Here is an 18,327-nt window from a genome sequence, read left to right on the forward strand (position 1 = left end):
TTAAGTAAATTGACAAGAGCAACGCAAGTAGATACTAGCCCTTTGTACTCTTAAACAACGAAGGTGTAAGAAGAGATTATATTCCTTGCTCATGAATATCTGTCTGGAAAATTGTGTGATCAGATTAGGGTCCTATTTAATAACAAATTTGCAAAACAAATAAAGGATAATATTAATCAAATAATCATAGTAATGAATAATGGGGCTTGTTTTGCAGAAGTTATATTGAAAATGGAAATTAATGAACAACTTATATTTTTAATTCCACGCATGCTATTATATGTGTTATTACTCTTAGAATGACAGTGAATACTACAAGCATATGATACGACATTTAAATAAATACTTTTGCGGCTTCCCGAAACATGTTCGCTGCCATTAAGTACAGTTTTCACTTTCTTGGAACCCACATTTCAGTTATACAAAATAATCCTAAAACCTAGAATTATGCTGAATTCACTAAATTTAATTGTATATACAAAACTGTATATGTACACCCCTAAACTCGTATATTACACTGCAAAATTAATATTTCTCACTGAGCTCCTTCGTAGCTAAGCGGTTAGCGTACACGGCTTTGACGTGGGAGATCCGGGCTCGATTTCGGGGATTCGAGGGAGCTCACGTGGTTTGGACTCCACGTTGATCATTAACTCCGTGTCTCATATAACTTCGCTGCTGAAGAGGATGTTAAACTGAAAAAAATCAAATCAAAATATTCCGTATTATCAGAAAGAAGAAAATACATTTTAGGAACTGTCGATTTTTGTGCAATTAAAGAATAACTTGTGAAGGATTTCTTTTCTTGCAAAATGTTCTCAATTAGTTCCAGAGCGGCTGACTAACATATCGAACCCTTGCAAGAAGAAATTAAAGTACGCTCGAATTGTGGCGCTCCAATAGGTTAATTTTTGGGCCATTTTTAGTGGCAATTCAAACGCAATTCCTGTAGCTTTCTTAATTCCACGGAAAGACAACCAATACGTACTCATGGAACGATAAATATTTTATGGCACCATTTTTATTCTATGAACCAATAATACATACAAAACTATATATTTCCATATTAAACGGTGTCTTCCCGTTGTGCCTACTTCCCGTTATGCCTACAGGCCCTCCAGCACTTTGTAGAAAATATTTTTAATGATCTTATCTGTAGGCAGAACGGTAATTCCCGTTGTGCCTACTTCCCGTTCTGCCTACTCTTTCGAGACGGGGAATTCTGTGCAGGGAGGGATCTTTTCTAGGGATTTTTTCTTTAGTAATTCTAATAGATTCTGTAAGAAGAATAACTATTCCTTTAAATTTCATCATATATTTTAAATGTTATCTTACTTGCTCTTCTCAGAAAAAATGACTAGGTACAGTTTTGTTATTAGCAGCGTTATTCACGTCTACTTTAGTAGAGATGTGTTTTTTTAATACTTACAGAGAAATGGAAAATTAATTGATTCAGTTACAAGAAAATAAACTTATTTCGGTCTAATATCAAGTCATTTCACAACAAAATTTTATTCAGTTTTCCAGTAGTTCATCTCCAACATTCTAAGGCTCGCAGTACGTAATAGGTGCTACAGTTCACATCCTCAAAATATATTTGGCCATATATTAAACAAACAATGCAAGAAGATGCATAATTCGGTCTCTTTTCTTTTTCTAAAAAAAGCCTTTGTCTTCTACATCACAGATCTTTTTCCAGCATCACCTCTATATATGATCAGGTGCTTTGTCCTCTATACATGATTCTGTATTACACGCAATATGTCGTACTTATATTGTAAAAAAAGAAAAAAATGGGACCGCAATGGCTCAGGGGTAGAGCGTTCACCTCTGGTGCATGGGGTCCATGGTTCGATCCCAGCTCGAGCCAGGTGAGCTTTGTGGTGGACAAACACCGTGTGCGTTGGTTTTCTCGGTGTTCTACCGTTTTCTCCTACTTTCCACTATTTCATTCATTTCTCATCATCACCGTCTCCTTTAGCCTAGCCAGCATTACCGTAGGACGTAAAACTTAAAAATTTCATTTCATTTCATTTATACTGTCAATGTAAATACTAAATACCACATATCGTCAATATACCCAATGTAATTTAAATAAAGATCTCATAATCGTTGTTCAAAATGTAAACAGTATGCAACCACATCTATGTAAGCCATCAAGCCTATTACACGTGGTTCCAGCCTTCCTAATAATCGTAAATATCTGTGATTTTATTCTGTATGTGACCACACAAATAGCATTTTAATTTCGATTATTTTACGGTAAAAATATTCTGTGAAATGTAATGGAAATTCAGAAGGAGCCTTCTTTGCGAATTTCTCAGAGTTTTCATTCTCACCGTCGTGAGTAATCCGATTGGGTAGAGAAGCGTGATTATCTAAGCAAACTCATCACCAACAAAACGCCGAACACGTATTTCATACTTTGACCGTTTCTAATTTTGAAAACACTCCTGTGTAGACTATAAGTCATTACTAGGCACCTTGCTTATCACACTGACACTAACAAATCATATATAATAACTTTTTAACGTAATAAGTAAAAGCTTGTTGTGATTCTTATTGAAACGTTTATGTTGCGAGCGGAGCAAGCAAGAAAATTTTTATCATATCTATTTCTTTGCAAACTAACAATATTGATTTAATCGGACGCCAATACGTTTTCAGGGCGACGCGTCGTTTACTGACTTCCCATATTTTTTCTTTCTTCTTGCTTGTTCGGCGACCCCTACTATTAGCGCTCAGGGCAACAGCCCCGCTCGTTCCCCTCTAGCTACGCATCTGATTACTATAACAGTCTTATGTGTTTCGTTGGGTTTTCAGTATTTAGAAAATGTTATTTCAATAAAGTGAAGAATTATATATTATTGTTTAATGTATGGCCGAACATGTCTTGAGGATGTGAATTGTGGCACTTTTTAGTACTGCAAGCCTTAGTATGCTGGAGATAAACTACTGGAAAACCGATTAAAATTCGGTTGTGAAATGAATTGATATTAGCCCGAAGTAAGTCTGTTTCGTGTTCGTTTCAGATACAATGTCAAACGGGTTACTGGCAACTGAATCAATCAATTCGAGGAAAGAGATATGATGGAGACAAACACTCTTTTTAAAGGCCGCCTTATGCATCCTCTTGCGTTGTTTGTTTAATAGTTGGCCAGACATGTCTTGGGGATGTGAACTGTGGCATTTTTTAGTACTGCAAGTCTTAGCATGCTGGAGGTAAACCACTGGAAACCCAAATAAAATTTTGTTCTGAAATTGCTTGATATTAGATCTTTTTTTTTTTTTTTTAATGTGTTTCACATACAATGTCTAACATTCTTGCAACTGAGTCAACCAATTTTCCATGTATGATGAAACTTGTAGAGGTGGTGGTTGTTTTTACAGAAGCTTTTAGAAATACTAAAGAAATATTCCCTACAAAAATTCCTCCCTGCACATAATTCCCCGTCTCGAAAGAGTAGGCACAACGGGAAGTAGGCACAACGGGAATTACCGTTCTGCCTAGAGATAAGATAATTAAAAATATTTTCTTTAAAGTGCTGGAGGGTCTGTAGGCAGAACGGGAAGTAGGCACAACGGGAATGAACCATATTAAACTATATACATTAATGGGTAATTTCAAAAAAGTGGGGGGCAACTGCCCCCCTTTGCCCCTCCTAATTGCCGTCCATGGATATATATATATATATATATATATATATATATATATATATATATATATATATATATATATATATATATATATATATATATATATATATATATGGGGTGGGGTGATATCTTACTATAATAATTGCAGTCCCTACCTTTTTCCCACCACTTTTGTTTCTCTTTTTACTAAAATATCAGAAAACGCTTAAACACATCTCAAATTAGTTTAAATGAGAAAGACAAACACAACATTTCAAGTCTCTAACCTGAAATTGAGAAGAGGACAGAAGGAAAGAAGAGGAAGACAAAATATGTCAAATCAGATGAGAATATTAGAAAGACGTGCGCAGAATATGAAGTTCACATAGATATTAGGAAGTTTCAGAAAAAAGATGACTTACATTCAAAAACTAGAATAAAACCAGTGAAATTTCTTGAGGAGTGCTGCACATGTATATAATTTATTAGAAACTACAGTAAACTAGTGAAAATTTTTGAGGACTGCTTCACGTGTATATAATTTATCAGAAACTAGAGTAAACCAGTGAAATTTTTAAGAACTGCTTCACATGTACATAATTTATTTGACAATGGAAATACCTTGCAAATATTTTAATTGTAGTTTTTGACAAAAGCAATTTCCTGCAACTTTAAGCAGCCTATTTTATGTATCTCACATAGAAAATAGCTAGTTCCAAGCCTAGATAAAGTGTGAGGGAAAGTTGCAATAGCATTGATTTGTCTAATAAATTCTGCCAGAACTTGACGAGATGTTCTATATTATAAGGAACAATTTCCTTTGTTAACTGTGAAATTTAAAAGTTTAATGTGTTCAGTTCTAATAATTTCATAACTTGGCTTCAATGAGATTCCCAATTTACCATGGATGCAAAGCCTTTGAAAAATGACATTCTCGCCTTCCAAAAGTAATAGATGAGACAGATTTAACCATGATAACTTGCTATGTAGACTAACTTTTATTCAATTTCGGGATTTTTTTCATTCTTAACAGTATTATTATGGTACAATTAAAGGTTGCGCCCCAAAACCTGTCTGTAGATTTCTAGGCAATACAGGGACAAAAAGAGAAAGAAAAATCCAATAACAATGTACTGAGTACATCTTTTCTACTGTAAATCAGATACCCCAAATCTTGTTTTCAAGCAACACTTGTGATACATACAGTAGCTCACTTCTGATGAGGGCTGTTTAATCCCGGCAAGTGCAAGTTATATTTTGTGATACACAAACCTCGTGAGGGTGTTCTCTCTTGGGAATGTTGTTAATGTCATCGATTCTTGCATTATCATCAATTTCTTTCATTCATCAATGTCTACCATAGCCTTTGAGCGTAATTGAGAGAAGTTAAATTTGAATATATATATATTACATAGGCTTAGGCAGAAATATTCGATGGGAAGGGATATGTAATAACTATAATAATCATAATAATATCTTTGTATTGTGTTTCGTAGAGTGTATGTTCACTTCTCTTTTTGACACTCCCCCTCTCCACATAAATATGAAGAGTACGTGGGACGAACGATGAAAGTCATATTTTCACATTTCTGAGATACTAGTTATCTTTAAAACTGTTTTATATGGGAAAATTGACTTTCATCGTTCTTCCCGCGTACTCTTCATGTTTCCTCCACTCCTTGATTTTAGGTTCCAAATACCAAATCCCGATATTCCCTCTCCACATTATTTGTTTAACTAAAATAAGTGAACTTGATTTTCCTTCTTTATCTACAAATAATAAAATATTTTGGAATTTTATCTTACCTCCCCCTTTCAAAACTTCTATGCAATTCAATACACCACTCTGGAAAACTTTGGAAATATATAAAATACAATCGGGGATCTCATCCAGGTCTCCTGTCCAATGCAGTTATAGTGTGGTGTTTGAAGTAATCGTCTCTACATTTCCTTCACGGTTCGGTTAAAATATCCATTTATTTCGTTTCCCTGGGTAAGTATATACTGTAGTCTGTTAAAAATTTTCTGAATATTTGGAAGCGACGTAATGTAATACCTACAAATTAACCGTCCTCCACACATTAAGATTGTTACTTTTCCAAAATTTAAGTCTGAAATCCACTCTATTTAAGTAGTACATGAAAGTTCAATGCAATGGGTTACTACCCCCATCAACCCCCTTAGATACGCTCCTGATATACTGTTACTAAAGGAATTTCTACCGAGAAGCAAGGAAGAGATGCAGATAACAGACATATACGGAAGGGCTTTGCAGAACATGTTGGCATATATATATATATATATATATATATATATATATATATATATATATATATAATGTACAGTAATTCTTTTCTTTTCAGAAATTTCTTTCCTCACTCTATAATGTTGAGATAGATACTGATGCACGAAAAACTTCAAAAGAATGAAGAACATGTGCCTATGTTTTCTGAAATCACTCCAATATAAAGTTTCCGAAAGTGAATGTCTGAGTTCCTTGAACATGAGTGCATATCACTATTTCTGAATAATACAAATACATAATTAATGTAGCGACAAAAAAAAAAAAAAAAAAATCTATTGTCCTTTTGCTGGTGATAAAGTCCCGGAGAATTGAATTTTACAAGAGACTACTTTCCCTCCTTCAGAATTCCTGGTTATGAATATTGATCTTTTCTTTTCCTTTCAACTAGTTAACAAACTAGGCATAATCAAAGTATATTGTACTTATTAAACGAAAAAATAATACAATTTTTCCTTTGCTGAGAAATAAATGAATGTGTGCACTAGAACAGTTCTGAGTGGGTTGTATCCGTTATTGTTTCAGTCTAGAAGTAGTATTTGAAATAAGCTTAATTATTTCGAAAAGTGATAGATACTAAATTCCTTTGTTATTGTTAACCTGCACCTTCTGGTTTATCTAGGTTGGACGCTAGTGACATGACAACACCAAGTGCAAATATGAACCTTACTGAAGTTACAAGAAAGAACGTTAGTTACAATTAATAAATCTAAATTGAAATATAATATTATTTACTATTTCAATGTTCAGATATGCTGCGTGGCTAATTTAACACTGCATTGTAGAATTGAATGTCATTGTTAAAAGGAATTATGTGTCATTTTGGGCCAAATTGAATTATGAGTAGATGTACTGTATATTAGTAAATCTGTGTCAGTGGGAAACAGTGTTGCCAGACTTGATACAATTGTACCAAATTCAGCCCTTTTTGTCATTCATCAGCCCGTTGGTACTACGCTGGCATTTTCAGCCCCTTTTGTGAAAAAGTTGGTACAATTCTATCAAATTCAGCACCATTTAACAAATACTTCGTATTATAATACTTAAAATTATTAATAATGTGTAGTGGTGTCTTTCAAGGAAGGTTTTAGAACCCTGGACCGGTTTTACATTTTTTATAAATGTCAGTTTACTTACCTTGTATTCTTCTTACAGTCTATTATCCTCCTTCGGTCATGGGATAAGCGAAAATAAGGTGCAATAATTTATATTTTAGTATTTTATTATACCGTACTATTTACACACAAACTCGAAGATTATTGATTTGTTCCTCGTTTTATATATTTTTTCATATATGGATATAATACCGTTTTAGTTTATTGGTCACTTTCAAACAGAGGCATGTTTGGTTTTCTTACAATACATACCAAAGATGATAACTGTTTTCCCTTTTAATTTGTGGCCTCTGTTATACTTCCTACATGCGAGAAAAGTTTCATCTACTTTCACGGTTGTTCGCGAAAATCCTATTTGGATTTTTTTTTAAAGTAATTTTTAAAAAGAGCACTTTCTTGATATGGACTCTTGGAAGAGGGATGAGGGGAGTATTTTAGAACTTTACCTCTTTTAGTTTCGCGTTATAAAGCCATGTGTTATACTGTTATAAAATAATGAATTCAGCCCTTTTTGTTTCAATTTGGTACTATTTTTCAGCCCACTCCAGAGCTAGGACGGTGGCAACACTGGTGGGAAAACTATGTTGTTATTTCACTCTTCGCTGCAGTTTATTATGAAATATCTCCGATAGACAGGGTTGCAGAGTGTCAGATAAAATTGTTTATATATATATATACTAGCAGCGTTCACCCCGCTTCGCTGCGGTCACCCCGGAACGCAATAAACTTTGTTACTTAGATAATTTTTACTTTTTCGCTTTCAAATTGCAGTAAATGTTAACATTATATCGCCTGTCATTTATGTTAACCCGCCGAGTGAAGCAGCGTTCACCCCGCTTCGCTGCGGTCACCCCGGAACGCAATAAACTTTGTTACTTAGATAATTTTTACTTTTTCGCTTTCAAATTGCAAGCGCCTGTCATTTATGTTAACCCGCCGAGTCACGGGGTCATGCGGGTTGCATATACATACGTTTATTTTTACCTATGATGAACTATGGAGACTTGAATGGTCCATTATCTCAAGACACTGGTAATTAAAAATTAAAGTGATATGATAAAAACCATCTAGGGTCCAAATCCTAACAACCCCCCAAAAATGAAAGAAATCGGTTCAGCCGTATTAGCGTGATGAGTTCACAAAGGATTTGTACGTTCTCTTTTATATATATATATATATATATATATATATATATATATATATATATATAAACAATTTTATCTGACACTCTGCAACCCTGTCTATCGGAGATATTTCATAATAAACTGCAGCGAAATATCACCCATTCCCTTTCTGATATTTGCTAAGAATGCAGCAGGTGTTCCTTCAGTTTCGGTTGATGATCATCACATTAAGAAAAAAGATAACCACTGTAGGAAATAACTCTGGTTTAGAGACTTGCGAAAATAGACACTCGGGCAAATTACCCTATTTCAAAAATGCATCAAAAGATTGCGATCTTGGCCAATAATTAGTTTTTGAATCAGGGCCACAAAAGTTTGGAACGGCTCCGAAATCGGGTTTTCGTATTTTTTACGGAATAAGCACATCATACTGAGTTAAGTGATAGTTTGGGTTTGGCTACACTATATGTAGTTCTCCTGATATAAGGCGTACAAGAAAATGTTTGATTGAATGAAAAATATTGAATTTTTTTGATGAGGGGCCACAAAATTTTTGAACGGCCCGTAAATCAAATTTTCATAATTTTTACGGAATGAGCACACTATACTGAGTAAATTGTTAGTTTCGGTTACGCTACATTAATGTAGTTCTCAAAATATAGGGCGTACAAGAAAATGTTTGATTGTATGAAATATATTGAATTTTGTGGATCAGGAGCCACAAAATTTTTGAACGGTCCTTAAATCAAGCTTTGGTATTTTTTACGGAATAAGCACATCATACTGAGTAAATTGTTACTTTTGTTTTGGCTACACTATATGTAGTTGTCAAAATATAGGGCGTACAAGAAAATGTTTGATTGTATGAAATATATTGATTTTTTTTTTTGGATCAGGGGCCCCAAAATATTTGAATGGTCCATAAATCGGGTTTTCGTAATTTCTACGGAATAAGCACATCATACTGAGTAAATTGGTAGTTTTGGTTTGGCTACAGTATACCTAGGTACGTAGTTCTCGAGATATAAGGCCTACTAAAAAAAATACCTGAAATATATTGGATCTTTTGATCCAAAAATACAAAGCAGTTAGTTACATATGAAAGTAGACAATGGAGCGCCGAATAGATTTTCCCTTATGCAGAAGTCAACGCTTGAAAGAGATATAGAATTGTAAAATCATTAACATTGGAGAAGCAGTTGGAATAAAACCGAGTCCTAGTACTGGATTTTGAGTTCACCCTCAGAAGGAAAAATAATTGCTAACACTACATCTAAAATCAAGTTATAGAAACTCACAGACTCAAATCCAAGATGTGAGTTTAAAGAAAAAGTATTATAAAGATTACAAATAGTAAAGGATCCAAGAAATGATCGAAGAGAAACAGTGGCGTCATTAAACAAATAGAAGATTGTGTATTAGGTCAAACTTCGGGGAAAGATGCTCTAGCAAATAAAAACACCCGGTGCTGGAATGCAGACGTACAGAAAACAATCAAAGAGAAAAGAAATGCGAAAGTGAAATGGGATAAATCAGGGACTGACGGCAATCAAGAATGATGCTGGAAAGTGGACAAAACAGCTAAAAGAGAAATGGAAAAGGCAGTCAGAGACCTGGTGAGAACTACGAAGAACTTGAAACTAGCAAAAATGAGAGAAAACTCTCACGAATAAACAGGGCATCAGACAAAGTAACAAAATATTACTTTCATATTATATATATAAAGAACGAAAAAGGTATTCTAGGAATAAAGTAAAATGAATAGAAGGCGGAAAGACTACTATAGAAAACTGTTAAATTAAGGAAACTCGAGATAATCTGAGAACGGTATACCAAACCAAGAAGTTACAAACAACATGAAAAGAAGTTATATTAGCGCTACGTAAAATGAAAAATGGCAAAGCAACTGTCTCGGATAAAATGCATGTGGAAGTATGGAAATGCCTCGGGGAAAAGGGAATAGATCTATTGTTAAATTTGATGCAAGAGATATTTCTGAAGAAAGGATATCCAAACAATAGATAGATATTATATAAATATCAGTTTTCAAAAAGAGTGATATTCAAGATTGCAATAATTATAGATTGATTAAGCTGACGTTCCACACAAGGAAGAGTTGGGAAAGAATCATTGAGAGACGGCTTCACGAAGACAAATAGGAGAACGATTCGGATTCATGTCAGATCGGGAAGCAACAGATACAATTTTTGCAATTAGACAAATAAAGGAAAAAATACCAAGAAAAGAAGAAAGAAATATATGAAGTGCTTATCGACCTGGAGAAAGCTTATGACAAAGTATCGCATCAACAGAAGTGGAGATGCATAAGAAGTAGAGGTGCACCAGAAAACTATGTTCACTACTTAATGATACTCAACAGTTCCGATGGAATTAGGAGGAATTGGTTGTAATTAAATCACAGAAGAGTATGCAGGTAGTTTTATTTTAGAAATGTGCCAGCAGAAGAAACGGGAAGCTTGTTTGATATGAGTCATTGCATTTAATTGCATAGGAATGGTCTACCTTCTTTTCCAGCCTACTCAAGAGTTAGAATATGTGACATACCATTACATTCAGCCGAGCCACTCATATATTCAACCTAATTATGATTGTCCTATCTGAAGGTATTAAAGACACATAACTTTGGTGTATGCAATTTGCAGATGACATTTCTTATATAATACCAACAAAGGAAAGCTAGAAGAGTGGAGAAGACCTTTGGAAGACAGAAGATTAAAAATCAATAGAAAGAAAACTGAATTTATCAACTTTAGAGGAGATGGAGAGAAAACTGTACAGATGGAAGGACAGGATTCAAGAAAATAAATAAATACATTTCATTTAAATACGTAGCTTCCACTGTGAATAAGGATATGAATTTAAATGCAGAAATGGAGCACTGATTAAGATAGAATTGAGGTACTGGGAGAAGATCTCAGGTATTGTTTTTGCGATAAAAGGACAATATAGTGTCAAGATGAAAGAAAGAGCCTACAGGAACGTAGTGAGACCGTTGTTATACGGAACAGAAACTTGGGTAATGAAGAAGGCACAAGAGAAGAAACTGGATGTAATAGCAATGAAAATCCTCAGATAGATGTATGGTGTTATTAGGTCGGATAATATCAGAAACAAAGGAATGAGAGCCAGTGTTAAAGAAATTAAGAAGTCAAAGAAAGTACAAGAGAGAAGATTACAGTGGTATGATCATGTAATGAAAAGAAGTAATGGCATACAGAGTTGCACTATTCATCTTAGCAATCCCGAAAACTATGGATTAGACACTAACATCGGCGGTTTTCGATTATTATTATGCGTAACCCTCCCCATCTATACCTACCCAATCCATTTCGCTTGGGTCTGAACTTCCACTTTAATGACATCGAGAGTGTCACTATTCACCTTAGCGATTCCGAAAGCTATGGGTTGGACAGTAATTTCGATCGTTTATTTTTTTCTTTTGTGTCACCCTCCTTCCCACTCACTCCCACAAAACTCATGCCAATGAGATCTGAATTTATAGGGCATCGAGAGTGTCACTATTCATCTCAGCTACCGCGAAAACTATGGATCGCATACTAATTTCGATTATATTTAATGATTTGACGCGTTACCATTTCCCACACCATCCCTCACCCTCATGCTGATGGACGATGAATTGGAATTTAAACCATATCGGGTGTTTTACTATTCACCCTAGCGATCCTGAAAATTAGGTTGGACAGTTACGGTTATTATAGCCAGAACCGAGGAAGGACTACAGATGATAAACAGAATAGCTGCCACTGGAAAACAATATGGAATAGAAATAAACCTCGGAAAGTTGAAAAATCATAAGAATATCCCGTGAAAACACACCCGTAAGGATCCGAGTAAAACAAAGAGAGCTTGAAGAGGTCGATCATTTTAAATATTTGGGAAGTATTTTGACGAGAGATGTTTACTGTACCAAAGAGATCAGGTCAAGAATTGCTGTAGCAAAAGAGGGATTCAACAAGAAAAGATCACTCCTAAGTAACAGGCTTAACATTGGACTAAGGAAGAAGCTGGTCAAATGTTATATATAGAGCATGAGATTGTGTATATGTAGTTCAGAGACTTCGACATTACGGAAGTTAGAGAAGAAATGGTCGTAAAGAGCTTCAAAATGTAGTGTTGGAGGAAATAGGAAAAGATAAAATGGACAGAGAAAATGTTTTATAACGATTAGGAAAATCTTATCCAGCATCCTTTTGTAGAAAGGCCAACTGGATTGGACACGTCTTGCGAAGAAATAGCCTTTATCATACTCCCATAGAGGGTGATATGGAAAGAAAGCGAGAAGAAGAAAATGAACACATCTTATAGATGATTTGAAAAATAGAAGAAAATAATGGAAGTAAGGAATGAAGCTGAAGATCGAGAAACGTGGAATTTTCAGAACCTAAGTTAAGGAGGGGAGATCAACCAATAGGCGGACAGCAAAACCCACAATTTGTACTACTGGCGACGTATTCTTAACACAAATTCACAAAGTTGATGTGTGATGTTGAATATCACAAACATAACTGTTTGCATTGCGTTGACGTAAACAAATACGAAATGAGGCTCTACAAAATATTTACCGATATTTAGAATTGGTTGTGGTCACAAAACATTGAGAAGACGGGTCGGAATACGACAAAGAATATGTTGAACCAAGAATGGAAGAGATTGAAAAACTTCTATGTACTTAGGTCTAATCTCGAAACATTAAACTTTCCTCCAAATTTTGCATGGAAGTGGACTACGTTTTGAGTGATTTTTCTGCTACCTGGTGGGTTTTCTTGAAGCTGAAACGCTAGTGTGAAAAGTAGCTTTTGTACCCGTGCGGAGTTGTCACTGGCGGCTTTAGCAGGTAGGCCGGGTCCGGGCCGGGTAGGCACGGACCTACCCAAAATTTTTGAGAAATATATAAACGCTAAAAGACAATAAAGAGTATATATATTTTCCGCTATTTATATTAATGGTAGATAATTATTGAACAAATAGCTTCAACCACTACTGTAGAGGTAATTTCCTACTGTCATTAATCAATCAAATATGTATATGTATCCATGGGAACGGGCTTACATAAAATTAAAATCCTAAGGCCACCCCTGGGAGTTGTGCTGGGCTAATGTAACTCGACCTGAACCGTGGGTCTATTACACAAAGGTTTGCATAAACGCAACTCAAAATATGTATTTTAGTTTGCGATAATAGCCATACCAGTTATAATTGATCTTAGCACTTTTGAGTTGCGATATGCTCCGCAATTTTTGCTAAGGCTGATATGAAATAAGACCTGTATCATTCAGTATGATAACACCATATAGTACCTGAAAAGTATAGCTAACATGTTATAAACATGGGCGTGGGTAATGTATAACCACCTTATGAGCTACGATTGGTTAGTAATTAGTAATAATTGCCGGTATAATCTTTGTTTTCGAACATGGTTTCGTTTGAAATCTTGATCCACGTAAATGTTGCCCCTGACCCACGACAAGGTCTTTAAAGTTGCGTCACAGACGGTGAGATGCGAAAATTCCATTAAACACTTGCAACTTGACAAGACAAACACAACCTGTCTCAATACCGGATGGCCTTGACCAGAATACGCACGTGGCAGCCACTGGGAATAATTTATTGAAATACGATCGAGAATTTCATAATTAGAAACGCAAAAGCAATAAATAAACAATTGGTGGGATTTAAAAGAATTAAAATTAATAATCATGTCGTCCGTCTAGTGTTGTTGAAGTCTAAACTAATTAATTTTTCAGATTTTCTAATTAGAAGAATGCTTAAGTTCACTGATCATCTTCCGTTCCATAAATGCAAACCTCAGTGCGATGACATATTTAATAATACAACAATAAGGAACAAATATATGATAAATGTTTAGTTTCACTTTTCTTGCTCAAGGAAGGTTTAAGAGGTTAAGTGCCACCTATATCACAACAAAAACATCTCCTATAGACAGAATCTATTTTTTCCATTTCTGGTTTCTGTATGTCATAAGTAAAAAATTAAAATCATTTTAGGTCATTCTGTATTATCGGTACTATGTAGTATTGATACTTTCGTAATGATACGTTAGACTCACGTGGCACCAGATAGACTGTCGCCAGCGTTGCCAGATCTAGCATAATGATGCCAGATCTAGCGCAATTTGCATGTCTTTAGCATCTAGCATCTTGCTTTTAGCATCCTGCCCAAATCTAGCATAATTTTAGCAAGTTTATAAAAAAGCCACAATACCTGGAGATGAGAAAGAAGTTGGTCGTGGGAAGAAAAAGAACGGCAGAAATCTATCCTCTCCCATTGATTCATACAGTCGGTAAACCATACAGGCAGTCTCATTTTCCGAAGTAAGTTAGAAACGGTTTTTGGCTTTTTTTGTGGCTCCACCCAGGATTTTCTAATCCTTTAACTGCGAGGCATGGGCGGAGCTATGGGGGCCATTCTCCCCCCAACTTTTTGACAACTTCACCATCTTTATTTCTGACTTCATGACCATCTTTATTCCTGAAATGAAAGGTCCGAGATCGACCAAAAATCTGACCCCCAGCTCCGTTTATGCTGCGAGGTAATTTTCTTTCAAAATGTGTAAACAAACACTTTGCATTCATTTATACGATATATACGCCATTGGGCCTGGCAACGACTGCACTAGTTTAGTTGAGTTAAAGCTTTGGTGCGTGAAGTATTGAGTTCTATCCACGCTCTCTTGCGCTCTGCGTATTTTAAGTTACGTTATCGTGTCTCAACTTCGATTTGTTTTCTTAGTAATTATAAGGATCTAGCATAATTTGACCGAATCTAGCATAATTTCGATTAGGTTTTGGAATAATTCCGAGCTGTGAGTCTGGCAACGCTGACTGTCGCCCGGAATAGACTTAGTGGCCGCGTAAGACCAACTTGTCACCACGCAAATTTTATCCGATTGTGTGGGAATTTTTTCAGGAAAATGCAAACGCATAAGTTTGTAACGACTGCGCTTTGTTGTACTTTAACTCCACGTGATTGTTATATCGCCTCAGTTTTGAGTGACTTGAATAATATATAGAATAATGGTTAATGTGGAAAGTAGGACCTATTTTTTGCCACTTTGGCTAGAGCCATGTGAGACCACGTTGGACTCACATTTCCATAGGCCAAGGCTGTTTTTCGTACTACCAGACCGACTACTATATACTGCAATAGATTTTAATGTAAAAAAAATGGCATCAGTGAGTCACCACAGAGAGGTTATGTGAGACCAATCTCGCAGCACGTGGCCATAAGAAAAGATTTTATGTGAGAGCAACGTGGTCTCACGTGGCACATAACATGTTAAAACTCCGAACCGCACTTGCGTACGCCACTGACAACGGCTCTCGCAAATGTCTTAAATCTCTTTAGTAGGAGTTCAGTGATCCTTTCATAGCCGAATAATATTAGGGGAGGCCACTGCTGAAAGTGGGTAAATCCGAATCATCACACGAGGTTTTATCTTAGGCGAGCATCTTCATTGGAAATTGAACCAGGAATCATGCGCATTAGCCATTTGGCCACGAAAGAGCACAGGAGCTCCCTCGTTGCTATATGGTTAGCGTAGGCGCCTTCGAGGTAGGACAACTATGTTCGATTCCTATTGGGAGCTCATATGGTTCGGATACTACGTTAAGCTGTAGGTTCATGTTACATAAGCTTCAGTGTTAAATGGGATGATCAACTCAAAATTAATCAACGAAGGAGCACAAAATATTTTTCGAATAGTTTCAGAGATATTTGAAAGATTTCTAGGGTATATTGAAAAGATTTTTTTTTAGAAGTTACAGTTGATTGATTGGTTGTGGTTTAACAGGAACATCAGCTATTTGTCTCCATCATGATAAAGCAGGAGCTACAGTTAAAGCAAGCTAACTCATCACACACAAACGACACGCGAGTTAATAGTGTGTCAGATAATATGAACTCTCATTTCTATACCATCTCCTTCGTTGGCTCTAAGTTTTGCAGCTGTTTCCAAGAGAAATTTTCTTGAAGCAAACAATGGTAATAATTCTTTTTTGTGTAAATCATGATTCTATAATAGCATTGAATTTATCCTAGTCTAAAATCATTAATAATGATTACTTTGAATAGCTACTTCTTCTTGTAATACAAGGAATAACTTCCATGTCTACTTTTGTTTAAATTCGTAAGCTTAATTGCTTTGTTTGTTTGAGTTCAACGTCCTCTTTCAATAACGAGGCTACATGAAACGTCTTTAAGTTTGCATGATTTCTGAAGAGCATGGTGTACCCGCCAGGGACTAAATAAAAGATCACTAGCTAAGACACATGCAAGCTAACTATTTTAGATATACAAATATTCAGTGGTGGTCCCGCGTAGCGTAGTCGCTAACGCTCTCGCCTTCGGTGCGAGCGGTCCCCCGGTTCGATTCCCGGTGGGGGCACTCGGTCGAAAAAGTGTAAAACGCTTTTTCAGGCCAGACACCCTGAATAGGTTTTCTTCATTCACACCAGGCAAATGCCGGAGTGGTACCTAATTTATAGGTCCCGCTTCCTTCCTTCCCCCATCCTTTCTTCCTTCCCTTTCCCCAGATTGTGTGCTCGCCAAAGGACGTCATCCCTCAAAACGTGAAGTGCTAAATGGCCTTAGATGCCGAAAGCCCAGAAATCTAAATCCTAACCTAACAAATATTCAGTGGTAGTATCCAGCCGGTGATCACATGAATGTAGTGAATGACAACTCAATCACATGAATGTAGTGGTGAGGGTTATTTATATCTAAAACGCACATATAGGGGTCTATCATTACCAACAAGTGTCGATCCATTGCTAAATTAGGATCTTCCCAATACTTTTTGCCAAAAAAAAAAAAGTCTTCCGCTAACGCTCGCTTTTTCGGTAAGCGTGGCCCGGGTTCAATTGGGAGAGCATTGAGCGCATTAGTATGGTTCAGATTCCACCTTAAACTGTGGATCCACATATCATATAGCCTCAATGCTGAAAAGGAACGCTAAACTTCTACAAACAAACGAAGTAAGAGACGAAATATTCCGAACAACTCTTGGAAATATGTAGCCACAGGAAATCGAAATCATTTGATTTCTCTGATGATCATCTTATAGCTGGTAATAAAATAAGGTTTGGTATCATTTGCTTCAGGATAGTTAGAACGTTACACCTTTATCGCTTTAATCTAAAAAAGGAGATGGATGATTAATGAAAATGAATGATTATGAAATTATTATTATTATTATTATTATTATTATTATTATTATTATTATTATTATTATTTATGTTGCTTTCCCACCAAAGGCACACACGCTAGCCACTAGACCAACAGGGAGAGCATATTTAGTAGTGCTGGCTGAAAAAACGTTCTGACGTTGAGCTTTTATTTTTCTTTCTTGATTTTACCGTCATGCGACTATGCACCGAAGTAAAGGGAGAAGTAGATGATAATAAAATGATGCAATGATACCAGATCGCACCACAAAGCCTACTTGGTGCGATCGCACCACAAAGCCTACTTGGTGCTATCTGGTACCACACACACTAGACGTGAGATCTATCACTTAGCTATTGTGGCTCATCTCTCACGTTCAATTGAGATCATATAGTTTATGAGTGATATAGTCCATTCTATGTTTCATAAAATGAGATTTCCGCATGGTCTTTTAAAATATTAAATCTACGATTCAGTTACAATTAAGTAAATAAGAGTTCTTTCTAATAAATTTTTCCTCTTATTATTATTATTAAAGTCTGTTTCAATAAATTGCATTTGACATTTCAATTTATCTTGTAGCGAGTGCACAGACTTTTTTCCTTATAGAGAACTTGAAAATTGCATTTGACATTTCAATTTATCTTGTAGCGAGTGCACAGACTTTTTTCCTTATAGAGAACTTGAAAATGTCACAACTCTGAAGTTACTTACGTAATATAAACAATGATTTCCATGTTACCAAGCTGGTCAGGAGTTTTTTTCCAAAACGTCCGCGCTTACAGGCACTACTATTTTATGCACGTGCACTGAAGATGAAATGCAAGATGTGTGATGCTCTTCGTGGGTAGAGATGTTGTGATGTCTCTCAGAGACAGTTTAGACGTGCCTTTCACCTTTTAGCTTTTCCTCGCAATGAGCATAC

The 18,327-nt window shown here is 35.8% G+C and overlaps 1 protein-coding gene across 1 annotated transcript in view; it reads right to left on the reverse strand.

Annotated features, from left to right (window-relative positions):
- Positions 1-18,304, reverse strand: part of LOC145693132 (superoxide dismutase [Cu-Zn]-like) — a 53,519-nt gene extending 35,215 nt beyond the window's left edge. Inside the window, exon 1 of the mRNA XM_081768860.1 lies at positions 18,117-18,304. Within this exon, the coding sequence (XP_081624986.1) occupies positions 18,117-18,139 (23 nt within the window). The 5' untranslated portion in view covers positions 18,140-18,304. The remainder of the gene's footprint in view (positions 1-18,116) is intronic.
- Positions 18,305-18,327: the final 23 nt, after the last annotated feature.

Source organism: Thermobia domestica, chromosome 8 (assembly GCF_964235325.1).
Source record: "Thermobia domestica chromosome 8, izTheDome1.hap1.1, whole genome shotgun sequence".
NCBI lineage: Eukaryota > Metazoa > Arthropoda > Insecta > Zygentoma > Lepismatidae > Thermobia > Thermobia domestica.